Source organism: Onthophagus taurus, chromosome 6 (assembly GCF_036711975.1).
Source record: "Onthophagus taurus isolate NC chromosome 6, IU_Otau_3.0, whole genome shotgun sequence".
NCBI lineage: Eukaryota > Metazoa > Arthropoda > Insecta > Coleoptera > Scarabaeidae > Onthophagus > Onthophagus taurus.
In genome coordinates this window covers 429474-443907 of record NC_091971.1, presented here as the reverse complement: position 1 = coordinate 443907, position 14434 = coordinate 429474, and the positions used below count along the sequence as shown (strand labels likewise).

The 14434-nt window shown below is 31.3% G+C and overlaps 1 protein-coding gene across 2 annotated transcripts in view; it reads right to left on the bottom strand.

The window, feature by feature from the left end:
- The window catches only part of LOC111413949 (filamin-type immunoglobulin domains fbug), a 36612-nt gene that overhangs the window by 3315 nt on the left and 18863 nt on the right, over positions 1-14434 (bottom strand). Inside the window, exons 9-11 of one of the 2 annotated variants that reach the window (XM_071196653.1) lie at positions 13045-13896; positions 8277-8498; positions 5470-8084 (exon numbers count right to left, since the gene is read on the bottom strand). In XM_071196653.1, coding sequence (XP_071052754.1) covers positions 5470-8084; positions 8277-8498; positions 13045-13896 — 3689 coding nt within the window. Of the gene's footprint in view, positions 1-5469; positions 8085-8276; positions 12374-13044; positions 13897-14434 lie in introns of those variants that run through there. The other variant, XM_071196655.1, reaches the window with a different exon arrangement.

The following is a 14434-nucleotide window of genomic DNA, read 5'->3' as shown; positions in this document are numbered from 1 at the left end:
CAGTTACATGCAACTTATTGCATTTTTTCACATAAGAATTTTTTTTGGAAGAGTCGGATGTATTCATATTTATCTATTTCTTAATAAGCATCAACCCAGAAAATTTTTTTAGTTATAATGGTACTCTTTTTTTAACATAAATGGATAGAAAATTAAAAATTCTTTAAAATGAACCCAAACTCGATCTCTTTATCTCCAACCGTTATCGAGATATCTTAATTTTTAACAAAAAAAAATGGCGATTATTTGACATTTGACAGTTACATATAACCTAGCATTTTCATTTTTTAACCCAAAGATATCGTGTTTGGTATCAAATTAAAGCATTTTTGATTCTTATTAAGATCATTTCAATAGTTATCAAAAAATCGTTACATTTAATTTTGACATTTGACAGTTTCTAACCTAACTTTTTAATTGTTTAAAATCAGTTACATGCAACTTATTGCATTTTTTCACATAAGAAATTTTTTTGGATGAGTCGGATGTAGTCATATTTATCTATTTCTTAATAAGCATCAACTCAGAAAAATTTTTTAATTATAATGGTACTCTTTTTTTAACATAAATGGATAGAAAATTAAAAATTCTTTAAAATGAACCCAAACTCGATCTCTTTATCTCCAACCGTTATCGAGATATCTTAATTTTTAACAAAAAAAAATGGCGATTATTTGACATTTGACAGTTACATATAACCTAGCTTTTTCATTTTTTAACCCAAAGATATCGTGTTTGGTATCAAATGAAAGCATTTTTGATTCTTATTAAGATCATTTCAATAGTTATCAAAAAATCGTTACATTTAATTTTGACATTTGACAGTTTCTAACCTAACTTTTTAATTGTTTAAAATCAGTTACATGCAACTTATTGCATTTTTTCACATAAGAATTTTTTTTGGATGAGTCGGATGTAGTCATATTTATCTATTTCTTAATAAGCATCAACTCAGAAAAATTTTTTTGTTATAATGGTACTCCTTTTTTAACATAAATGGATAGAAAATTAAAAATTCTTTAAAATGAACCCAAACTCGATCTCTTTATCTCCAATCGTTATCGAGATATCTTAATTTTTAACAAAAAAAAATGGCGATTATTTGAAATTTGACAGTTACATATAACCTAGCTTTTTCATTTTTTAACCCAAAGATATCGTGTTTGGTATCAAATTAAAGCATTTTTGATTCTTATTAAGATCATTTCAATAGTTATCAAAAAATCGTTACATTTAATTTTGACATTTGACAGTTTCTAACCTAACTTTTTAATTGTTTAAAATCAGTTACATGCAACTTATTGCATTTTTTCACATAAGAATTTTTTTTGGATGAGTCGGATGTAGTCATATTTATCTATTTCTTAATAAGCATCAACTCAGAAAATTTTTTTAGTTATAATGGTACTCTTTTTTTAACATAAATGGATAGAAAATTAAAAATTCTTTAAAATGAACCCGAACTCGATCTCTTTATCTCCAACCGTTATCGAGATATCTTAATTTTTAACAAAAAAAAATGGCGATTATTTGACATCTGACAGTTACATATCACCTAGCTTTTTCATTTTTTAACCCAAAGATATCGTGTTTGGTATCAAATTAAAGCATTTTTGATTCTTATTAAGATCATTTCAATAGTTATCAAAAAATCGTTACATTTAATTTTGACATTTGACAGTTTCTAACCTAACTTTTTAATTGTTTAAAATCAGTTACATGCAACTTATTGCATTTTTTCACATAAGAATTTTTTTTGGAAGAGTCGGATGTAGTCATATTTATCTATTTCTTAATAAGCATCAACTCAGAAAAATTTTTTAGTTATAATGGTACTCTTTTTTTAACATAAATGGATAGAAAATTAAAAATTCTTTAAAATGAACCCAAACTCGATCTCTTTATCTCCAACCGTTATCGAGATATCTTAATTTTTAACAAAAAAAAATGGCGATTATTTGACATTTGACAGTTACATATAACCTAGCTTTTTCATTTTTTAACCCAAAGATATCGTGTTTGGTATCAAATTAAAGCATTTTTGATTCTTATTAAGATCATTTCAATAGTTATCAAAAAATCGTTACATTTAATTTTGACATTTGACAGTTTCTAACCTAACTTTTTAATTGTTTAAAATCAGTTACATGCAACTTATTGCATTTTTTCACATAAGAATTTTTTTTGGAAGAGTCGGATGTATTCATATTTATCTATTTCTTAATAAGCATCAACCCAGAAAATTTTTTTAGTTATAATGGTACTCTTTTTTTAACATAAATGGATAGAAAATTAAAAATTCTTTAAAATGAACCCAAACTCGATCTCTTTATCTCCAACCGTTATCGAGATATCTTAATTTTTAACAAAAAAAAATGGCGATTATTTGACATTTGACAGTTACATATAACCTAGCTTTTTCATTTTTTAACCCAAAGATATCGTGTTTGGTATCAAATTAAAGCATTTTTGATTCTTATTAAGATCATTTCAATAGTTATCAAAAAATCGTTACATTTAATTTTGACATTTGACAGTTTCTAACCTAACTTTTTAATTGTTTAAAATCAGTTACATGCAACTTATTGCATTTTTTCACATAAGAATTTTTTTTGGAAGAGTCGGATGTATTCATATTTATCTATTTCTTAATAAGCATCAACCCAGAAAATTTTTTTAGTTATAATGGTACTCTTTTTTTAACATAAATGGATAGAAAATTAAAAATTCTTTAAAATGAACCCAAACTCGATCTCTTTATCTCCAACCGTTATCGAGATATCTTAATTTTTAACAAAAAAAAATGGCGATTATTTGACATTTGACAGTTACATATAACCTAGCTTTTTCATTTTTTAACCCAAAGATATCGTGTTTGGTATCAAATTAAAGCATTTTTGATTCTTATTAAGATCATTTCAATAGTTATCAAAAAATCGTTACATTTAATTTTGACATTTGACAGTTTCTAACCTAACTTTTTAATTGTTTAAAATCAGTTACATGCAACTTATTGCATTTTTTCACATAAGAATTTTTTTTGGAAGAGTCGGATGTATTCATATTTATCTATTTCTTAATAAGCATCAACCCAGAAAATTTTTTTAGTTATAATGGTACTCTTTTTTTAACATAAATGGATAGAAAATTAAAAATTCTTTAAAATGAACCCAAACTCGATCTCTTTATCTCCAACCGTTATCGAGATATCTTAATTTTTAACAAAAAAAAATGGCGATTATTTGACATTTGACAGTTACATATAACCTAGCATTTTCATTTTTTAACCCAAAGATATCGTGTTTGGTATCAAATTAAAGCATTTTTGATTCTTATTAAGATCATTTCAATAGTTATCAAAAAATCGTTACATTTAATTTTGACATTTGACAGTTTCTAACCTAACTTTTTAATTGTTTAAAATCAGTTACATGCAACTTATTGCATTTTTTCACATAAGAAATTTTTTTGGATGAGTCGGATGTAGTCATATTTATCTATTTCTTAATAAGCATCAACTCAGAAAAATTTTTTAATTATAATGGTACTCTTTTTTTAACATAAATGGATAGAAAATTAAAAATTCTTTAAAATGAACCCAAACTCGATCTCTTTATCTCCAACCGTTATCGAGATATCTTAATTTTTAACAAAAAAAAATGGCGATTATTTGACATTTGACAGTTACATATAACCTAGCTTTTTCATTTTTTAACCCAAAGATATCGTGTTTGGTATCAAATGAAAGCATTTTTGATTCTTATTAAGATCATTTCAATAGTTATCAAAAAATCGTTACATTTAATTTTGACATTTGACAGTTTCTAACCTAACTTTTTAATTGTTTAAAATCAGTTACATGCAACTTATTGCATTTTTTCACATAAGAATTTTTTTTGGATGAGTCGGATGTAGTCATATTTATCTATTTCTTAATAAGCATCAACTCAGAAAAATTTTTTTGTTATAATGGTACTCCTTTTTTAACATAAATGGATAGAAAATTAAAAATTCTTTAAAATGAACCCAAACTCGATCTCTTTATCTCCAATCGTTATCGAGATATCTTAATTTTTAACAAAAAAAAATGGCGATTATTTGAAATTTGACAGTTACATATAACCTAGCTTTTTCATTTTTTAACCCAAAGATATCGTGTTTGGTATCAAATTAAAGCATTTTTGATTCTTATTAAGATCATTTCAATAGTTATCAAAAAATCGTTACATTTAATTTTGACATTTGACAGTTTCTAACCTAACTTTTTAATTGTTTAAAATCAGTTACATGCAACTTATTGCATTTTTTCACATAAGAATTTTTTTTGGATGAGTCGGATGTAGTCATATTTATCTATTTCTTAATAAGCATCAACTCAGAAAATTTTTTTAGTTATAATGGTACTCTTTTTTTAACATAAATGGATAGAAAATTAAAAATTCTTTAAAATGAACCCGAACTCGATCTCTTTATCTCCAACCGTTATCGAGATATCTTAATTTTTAACAAAAAAAAATGGCGATTATTTGACATCTGACAGTTACATATCACCTAGCTTTTTCATTTTTTAACCCAAAGATATCGTGTTTGGTATCAAATTAAAGCATTTTTGATTCTTATTAAGATCATTTCAATAGTTATCAAAAAATCGTTACATTTAATTTTGACATTTGACAGTTTCTAACCTAACTTTTTAATTGTTTAAAATCAGTTACATGCAACTTATTGCATTTTTTCACAAAAGAATTTTTTTTGGATGAGTCGGATGTAGTCATATTTATCTATTTCTTAATAAGCATCAACTCAGAAAAATTTTTTAGTTATAATGGTACTCTTTTTTTAACATAAATGGATAGAAAATTAAAAATTCTTTAAAATGAACCCAAACTCGATCTCTTTATCTCCAACCGTTATCGAGATATCTTAATTTTTAACAAAAAAAAAAGGCGATTATTTGACATTTGACAGTTACATATAACCTAGCTTTTTCATTTTTTAACCCAAAGATATCGTGTTTGGTATCAAATTAAAGCATTTTTGATTCTTATTAAGACCATTTCTATAGTTATCAAAAAATCGTTACATTTAATTTTGACATTTGACAGGTTCTAACCTAACTTTTTTATTTTTTAACCAAAATATATCGAGTTTGGTATCAAATGAAAGCATTTTTGATTCTTATTAAGATCATTTCAATATTTATCAAAAAATCGTTATATTTAATTTTGACATTTGACTTTTTTAACCTAACTTTTTTACTTTTTAACCCAAACAGATCGTGTTTGGTATCAAATTAAAACATTTTTGATTTTTATTAAGATCATTTCGGCCGAAAACTCTTTTCTTTTGCGAGTTATTTATTGCGTTAGTTATTACTGCGAGTTAAGCAGTCTAAGATGTTTCCAAATATCCAGATTTTACTGTATTATAAAATTTTTTCATTTTTTGAAATTGAATCATTTAACTTACATCATTCAATCCGATACTAATGATAACATCATAAATTCCAACCCATTTCGGAGTATAACTAACAAGATATTCTCCAGGTTTTGGCGATTGAATCTGCGCATCAATACTTCCTTCAACTGCTTCTATTTGTACACGAGGTTGCACAACGCTGCTAACCGTAAAATTAGTTCTTTCTCCGACTTGAACGCATTCCAAACCTTTTCCAACGGCTCTCGGAGGCGGGGTAGGTCCAACAGGACCGACACCCAAAGCTAATGGTGATCCCTTAACTGGGCTACCTCCGTAAGTAACGACGACTTGATACAACCCCGGTAACAGTGGCAAGAAAGAAATTTGTGTGACGTTTTCTTCGACGATAATTTGTTGTACATTTAACCATTGACCAAGAGGGTTGGTTACTGTTATTTCTAAATCGGCTTCTCCCGCGTTTTTATTTACAACGTTAAAGATGACTTTTTCGCCTACGTTTCCTTGAGTTGTTGGAATATCGATTATTTTAACGCAATCGGGATCGTAAGCTTGGCAAAGAAATGGACTTCCCGTAACCGGTTTTGCTTGATGAAGTACTTCAACTTGATGTGGGCCGACATCTCTTGATGTGAATTCGGCTTGGAGTTTTCCTGTTTTCGTTTGATAGCATCTAACCGGAAGAGCCGATCCGGTTGGTCCACTAACAACTACGTCGAATTCTCTTGCTGATCTTCCTAAAGTGTCTATATGGAATGATGTGACTTTACCTAAACGAGCTTGATACAATCCGAGTCCTGCAGCCCATGGTTCATTTCCGGGTGCTTTAACGGGAATTTCTAAAACTCCTGGTTTAGGAACACCGTTATATAAAAGTGTGACTCGATGGGGAGCGGCGTAAATTGGATGAAAAACGATTTCCCATATGCTTGGATTTGATGGGCTTTGCCTTACACTGTATGGAATCTCACGGTTACCAACTTTAACGATTGCTGATAATTTTCCGGGTCCCACTCGATTCAAATTAACTCCAATAACCGCGGGGCGATTACAAGTACATTCAGGTGCGTTAACAACATCGATTTTATTTGTATCATAAACGTGTAATGTTCTTGTTGTTATTAATTCTAAGCTTCTAAAAATTTGTATTCGATAGGTTCCGGTTTGGGAAGCTGTAAATTCTGCTTTTCCATTTGTTGCAACATATTTAACACTATGATTATTGTTATCGATTATTTCTAAACGATGTTGATCGGTTGGTAAATCAATATAAACCATTGATCCAATTTGTATGTATTGAGTTGCTTCGATGACGGAGCAATGAAATGGACTTCCGATTACTGACATATCATTAAATGTGATATTAACAAAATGATCTTCGCTACTTTGCGGTACAAAAGTGACGTCGTATAATCCTCTTGCGCACGCAACAACTTCCGCTTTTATCGTTGTATGTTGCGTTGAAACGACTAATTCTAAAGTACCTTCACCCGCTTGGGCAGCATCTACACTAAACGTTACTGGTTTTCCTACTTCTGCAGGAGGAGAATCTTTTAAAGATAATTCAGATAACGCACGGGTTATATCAGATTTTTGCCCAGGTAACCCGCTAACCATCACTTTATTTACATCGTAAACGTTACAACTAAATGGAGATCCAATAACGTGTTGATCATTTATTAAAATCGCAACGGAATGTCTTCCAACCATTTCCGGTGTGAATTTAGCGACGAATCCATCAGATGCAGGTATGATTCTGGATGATAAAATCTTTCCCGTTGGCGCTGTTGCGATAACTTGCGGTTCGGATGTTGATGTATTTCCGGGATTTTCAATTTTAATTTCTGCAGGATGTCCAACTGCGGCTAATTCAATTCCAGTGCCGGAAACGGGAACTCTCGGTTGGGTGTTTCCGGGACTTACTTTACAACTAAATGGTGACCCGGGAACCGCTTGCCCGTTAAATCGAACGCTTAAAGTGTGAACGGCTGCTTCTGTTGGTTTAAAGTTAACTTTAAATCTCGCGTTTCCCTCGCTTTGTACAAAATTTGGTACATTTCTACCATTAACGGCTACTATTATTTCTAAATTCCCGGCTCCAGCTTGCGAAGCGTTTATACTAAAAGATACGGGTTTTCCAACTATTCCATCGTTTATATCGGTTACACTAACTCGATTTGCATCATATGCTTTAACCAAAAAAGGACTTCCTTCGATGTGGAAACCTGGTAGTCTAACTTCGACGCTGTGATCTCCCACATCCATCGGGGTAAAACTAACATCGTATTTTCCGGCGGTGTTTCCGACTTGAGGTGTTACTTGCGTTGAAAGAGATCGTCGCGCAGGGCCTAAAACTTCGACAACGGGTGGATTGGGGCTTTCGACGGAAAATGTACAAGCTCGTCCAACAGAAACTTTATCTAAAGCTTCCGGGGCTATTATTCGAGCCGCGGGGGCTACTATACATTTAAATGGACTTCCGGGTACATCTTGCCCATTAAATCTTAAATCAACCGAGTGCGGTGTTGCGTCTCTCGGCGTAAAAGATATTGCGTAAGTATGGGGACCTTGAGCTTGCGCGGATGTTGGTACTCTTCCGCCGTTCACCGTTACTTCTAAATTTCCGGGACCTGCTTGACTGGTCTCAACTAAAAATTAAGAAATGATTAAGGCCCACTTTTACCACCTCTTGATAAATTTAACCGATAGATAAATTGGAGCTCTTAACCAATGAGAGCGCTTAAAACCGCTGTAACCATGGTAATTATCTATCGGATAAATTTATCAAGAGGTGGTAAAAGTGGGCATTAGATTAAGTAATTATGAAAAAAGAAACAAACCTAAGAATGTTACTGGTTTTCCAATAATTCCCATAGTGGCTTCTTTGACCTTGATGGCTTGGACATCGTAAACTTTCGCAGCGTAAGGACTTCCGGCAGTGGGCACCCCATTAACACTGACGCTAATTCGGTGTTCTCCGACTACTCTAGGAACGAATTCGGCGCGAAATTGATTGTTACCAAGCGGTTGGACTTGCGTTGGAACCGATTGTCCTCCGGGGCCTAATTTAATCCAATTTTTGGATTGGGATTTAAGGATGGAAATTGATTAATTTTTTTAATTAGTTATGACTAATTTAAATCAATTTTTTTAATGTAAAGATTACTGCATTTTTTGGGGTTACGCATATGGCACAAATTCCTTTCTTTTTTGTATATTATTATGGCACTTAAATGGCCTTGATTACGAATAATAACAACACATTAATGCATTACGATGTTGTTATGAAACTCCACTTCTTATTCGAATTCATTAATATGGAGTTAATAAAGCGAATTGCGTAACGTTTTTTTTTTCTTTTAATTTATGCAAAAAAAAGGAAAGTATACTCTATTCGGTGTGTAATTAAAATTATCTCGATTCTTTAGTACTTTTAATACGTAAGTTATAATGTGTGGGTGGTTAAATAATATCGGTGAAATACGGGAATGAAAATTACTACTTAAAAGTTAAATTAAACAACATGCAGTGTATTAAGAAGTTTCGAGGTTAACCTTAATTATGTAAGATGATTAATTTGCATGGTAGTGATGAAACAATTTTAAAAATTGTATATGAAGGTTGAATTATTTTGTACTATATCGATGTTATATGTTTCTTTTATTCTCTACATGTTTCGAGGATACGAGTCCTCATCTTCAGGAAGAATTCGTCAATCTTATAAATATAAATTTCACCATGCTTTATTTCTGTTATTTGTAATCGCTGATGGTTTCTGATTATTTCTGTAATCCTTTGATGTATTCCTGTTGTTGCGGCGTGTTTGTCTTGGCAATGGAGGATTGTGACGATTGCCAAGAAAAAAATGTAAATATCACACAAATAACAGAATGGTGAAATTTATATTTATAAGATTGACGAATTCTTCCTGAAGATGAGGACTCGTATCCTCGAAACATGTAGAGAATAAAATAAACATATAACATCGATAAAGTACAAAATAATTCAACCTTCATATACAATATTTACACGATGTCAAGAAAAGAAAACAACAATTATAATTTTAAAAATGTTAGAAATTAGGTAAGAATGTTTTTATATTGCGAGGTCCAATATGTTTATGATTATGATCAAGTACTGCATTGACGCTGCTAAGCCAAAACATTTACTACTTGATTTGTCAGAAAACACAAAAAAAATTGTCATCATATTATAGCGTTTTGTAGTTTGTTTGATATTATTTCGCTTTAACTATTGGATACAGAAAAATCCTGTTCAACCCAACCATCCCATCGAAAAAAGCTAAAATACGATCTATCTTAAAAACAGTTGATAATACCACTTAATAAATGATACTAGGCGTAGAATGAAGATATACAGGGTGTATCTGAATGACTGCAACAAACTTCAAGGGGTGATTCTTTAGTGAATTTTAAGGGTACTTTGATATATGAACCATGGGCGACTTCGGCTCCCCTAAGGAGCTACATCCCTTCAAAAATGGCAGAAAATTTTGGTATAATTTTTTTTTCTCAAAAACCATAGACGCTAGGAAAATGAAATTTGGGGAATATGTTTAACTCATACTTCTAAACTACTAAACGCAACCACCCCTGTTCAATTTATGCCTAGATTTTTGTATGAAGATGATAAATACATCGGAAAAATTTCAGTTAGATAGATAAAATTATTCTAAAACTTTTTTGTCTCTCTGATGTTCTTCTAAAATTTAATAATTTCTGAGAAAAAAAATAATTAAGCAAACACTAACTGTTAAGTTGTAGGGTTGTTAATCGAAAGTTGGAATGAATTTTTAATGAAAAAATCTTAGTAGGCTTTGCAATCTGTCGTAAATATTTTTGACGTTTAAATGTCAGTGGTTTTCTTACTATTATTACTGTTTCATTTAAAATTTTGAAACGTCGAGTGAACGAGCGTAAATGCGATAGAACTTGATTTAAAAATTAATTTGAAAAACAATAATAATAGTAAGAAAAACACCGACATTTAAACGTCAAAAATATTTCTGACAAAGATTGCAAAGCCTACTAAGATTTTTTCATTAAAAATTCATTCCACCTTTTGATCGACAACCCCGTTGTTTAACGGTCAGTGTTTGCTTTATTATTCTTTTTCTCAAAAATTAGTCGTTTTTGGAAAAAATTTAGAGAGACAAAAAAGTTTTAGGATACTTTCATCTACCTATGTACAGGGTGTCCAAATTTCGATGGGTTTGCAGAGTATCTCAGTTATTATGAAAGATAGAAAGTTGCGGCTTTCGCGAACCTGAGCTACTTTTTTGTAAAACTTACAATGGCGCAAACCAAATTGTCATAGCCCTCTTCGTTTTTGATATACAGGAAGTGTTTGAAATTTACCATTTTCAGACACCTCCTGTATCTCGGCTATCCGGAAACTTAGTAAAAAAGTAAAAACTGGTTTTAATAGATTTTTTCACGTGGAATCCAATGGTGCATGTAGAATTTTTCTAGTCATCACGGTTTTTGAGTTATAAACACAACTCAAATACTGAATACTCAACTTCTAAAATACTCAGCTCTTTATAACTCAAAAACCGTGATGACTAGAAAAATTTGACGTGCACCATTGGATTCTACGTGAAAAAATCTATTAGAACTCGTTCTTACGTTTACGGATAGCCGAGATACAGGAGGTGTCTGAAAATCGTAAATTTTGAAACACTCCCTGAATATCAAACACGAAGAGGGCTATGAAAATTTGGTTTGCGCCATTGTAAGTTTCACAAAAAAGTAGCTCAGGTTCGCGAAAGCCGCAACATTCTATCTTTCATAATAACTGAGATATCCTGCAAACCCATCGAAATTTGGACACCCTGTACATTTTTTCTAATGTATTTATCATCTGCATACAAAAAATTTTAGCAAAAATGTAAAGGGGGTGGTTATGTTTAGTAGTTTAAAAGGGTAGGTTGAAAGTACAAATAGGGTCAAAACGTGCCCTATTATCAGTTAAACATATTCCCCAAATTTCATTTTTCTAACGTTTATGGTTTTTGAGAAAAAAGAATTAAACCAAAATTTTCCGCCATTTTTGGAGGGGTGTAGCTCCTTAGGGGGGCCGAAGTCGCCCATGGTTCATATATCAAAGTACCCTTAAAATTCACTAAAGAATCACCCCTTGAAGTTTGTTGCAGTCATTCAGATACACCTGTATATAGTTTTTAAAATTACTTAGCACTTACTCTTATTTTAAGAACGGTTAGAGATACAAGTTAAAACTAAGAGTATCTTGATACTAGCAGTGGAATTGATGCTGATATTACTGATATTACTCCAAATGTATAATTTTCTTAGTTTTACTTTTTTGTACTGCACGAATATGGTTTTTGTTGTGAGCTGTGATTAAAATGCCCTTCAGTATTTAGATTTTGCATACTGTAAGTAAAAAGTGACAATTTTGCCATGTATACCGTTTTTTTCTTAGCAGCATCAACATATTGGATCTCACATAAATATTATTATTATATCAAATATATTGTTTATGTTTATTATGACATTAACGGTTATAATAAATTAATAAGAAAAAGTTGGTGTATACAGTTACAGTGATTTAAGCGGATGTGTGCATGTAAATGAGAATCTATAATTGAATCCAGCAAATAACAGTAATTTTGAAATTTACAGTTTGATTTTAGACAAAAAAAATTAAAAACGAAAATTATGATTTTGATGTTAAAGTATAGATAAGATGAAAATGAATAAAAATGTCCCCATAAAATAAATACAGCAATATGTACATTTTTCTTTTCGATTTTATTAATAAAAATTAAAGACACAAAAAAGGAGATTAAGGATTTTTTTTGTGTGTGGAAAAGTTAGTAAGAGTAGATAATAAAAATAGATGGGGTTAATGAGTAGAGAGACAAGTCGGTCCTAATACAACAGTTTCCTGTGACCTGAAAATGAAACAGAAAGTGCAAAAATGATGGTCGCGATTACGAACAGGAAAGAAAACAACAAAAGGAAAATTGCCACACATGCATATATTTCTTACGTATAAGTTTCTATATCGTTTTTTTAAGTTTCAATCACAGAATAGAGTACACATTTTATTTTCCTTACTATACAAGTAACTACATACTAAAAACGAACTAAAATAAGCATTCTAAGTAGAAAAGAAAAACAGTTGGAGAAGTTTCTTTTTAATTAACAAAAATGATTTTAATTTAATTCCTTAAATATATTTAAGGAAGTGATAAAAATTCGAAAGTTTAGCAACAATTCACAGGAATGTGATCTCAACCACGCCTGTTGCATAAATTTAAAGGTCAGCGTTATACAATTTCTTCGCGTACTTTATCTTACTCAAATAGAATACTAAGAAGCAAGAATTTCTATATCTCATTTAAATCGTTCATTAATTTCAACATTTATTTCTAGATCAAACGAAGAAATCTTTTATGACCCAGCATTTCGCTTTTAGAAAGCTAACATCTGTTATTTACCTCTAAATTTCTTTTTCTCCAACCGGTTGAAAGAAAAAAAGATCTAATTTAAACCTTAAATACAAAAAAAAACTTCTCCATCATTTTTTTTTTTTGAATAAATAAATTTCTTGTATCCTCACCCTCAACATTAATTTCAATATCTTCCAACCTCCCCGGATGATTAATCAATAAAGTGCTGGGCCTATGAATAGGTCCCGGTCCTGGTAATGTAACGCTCGGTCCACTTCCTGTACCACCTCCAACCCCAACGATTAATGGACACCCAACCACAGGTCGTTTATTAAATGCTACATTAACCACGTGATCACACGCTTCCGCCGGGACAAAACTAACAGCGAATCTTGCATTTCCTTGGGGATGGACTTGAGTTGGAATGTTCATTCCTCTCGCTGAAATGGTGATTTCTAAGTTTCCCTCGCCCGCTTCGCTAGCGTCTACTGAAAAAGTAACCGGTCTTCCAACAGTTCCACGTGCCACATGACCCACAGTTACTCGAGAAGAATCAAACGCTTTCGCAATAAATGGAGTTCCTTGAACGGGTCTTCCATTATAATCGACTGTAATTTGATGGGCTCCAACTTGACTCGGAGTAAATTCTGCCGTAAATCCGGAATGTATATCACCGATAACTTTAACCGGTAATTCACCGATTGGGCCGCGAACGGCCACAGCTAATTCTGCTGCTCCTCCGCCGGCTACTCCCATATGAAAGGAGCTTGGTTGGTTTACGGGAATTAATTCTAAATGTGTTAAGCTTAAAGTTACTCTGCTGGTATCGGCCACCGAACAAACAAACGGACATCCTCGAACGGTTTCTCCGTTGAATTTTATATCGATTAAGTGCGGTTTGGCGTGATCGGGGGTGAATGATACTAAACATCTTCCACCACCAACCACTTGAACGTGATTTGGAACTTCTCCTTCGTTTATTGAAATTTCTAGTTGACCTTCTCCAGCTTGACTTGCATCAACTGAAATTAAATGGAAAAGAAAAATTATTATTTTAAAATTAAAATAATATTATAATAATATTAAATTCTTACGTATTATTTATTATAAATTTTCTTGAAATTTAAAAACGTCAGATTAAACGTCATAATGTTTTCATATGTCATTTTTAAACGTCAAATGTCATTAGACTCAATGGCTTCATCTATCGGTGAAATCATTAAACGTTTAATGTTCAGAAATATTTCATGAAATTTCTGATTATAATAAAGTAATGATAATTAATACGATCTATATTTACGTCAGGGTTGGCGATTTAGAAAAAACGAACTTAGTTTTGCATCTCAATGTCTGTAGCATAGAGGTAAACTGTCGTATGTCCATATTTGAGCAAATTTTAGATTATATCATTTTACCTCTCAAAAATCTTCAAATTTTACTGTGGCAAATTTTGGTATGTCCAACTCTGCTAGTTTTCCATATATTTACGTTAGAAACAGTAGCATCTCCTGTAATGCAATGAAGTAAACAATATTATGTCCTTTCGCGGTAGTATGCATG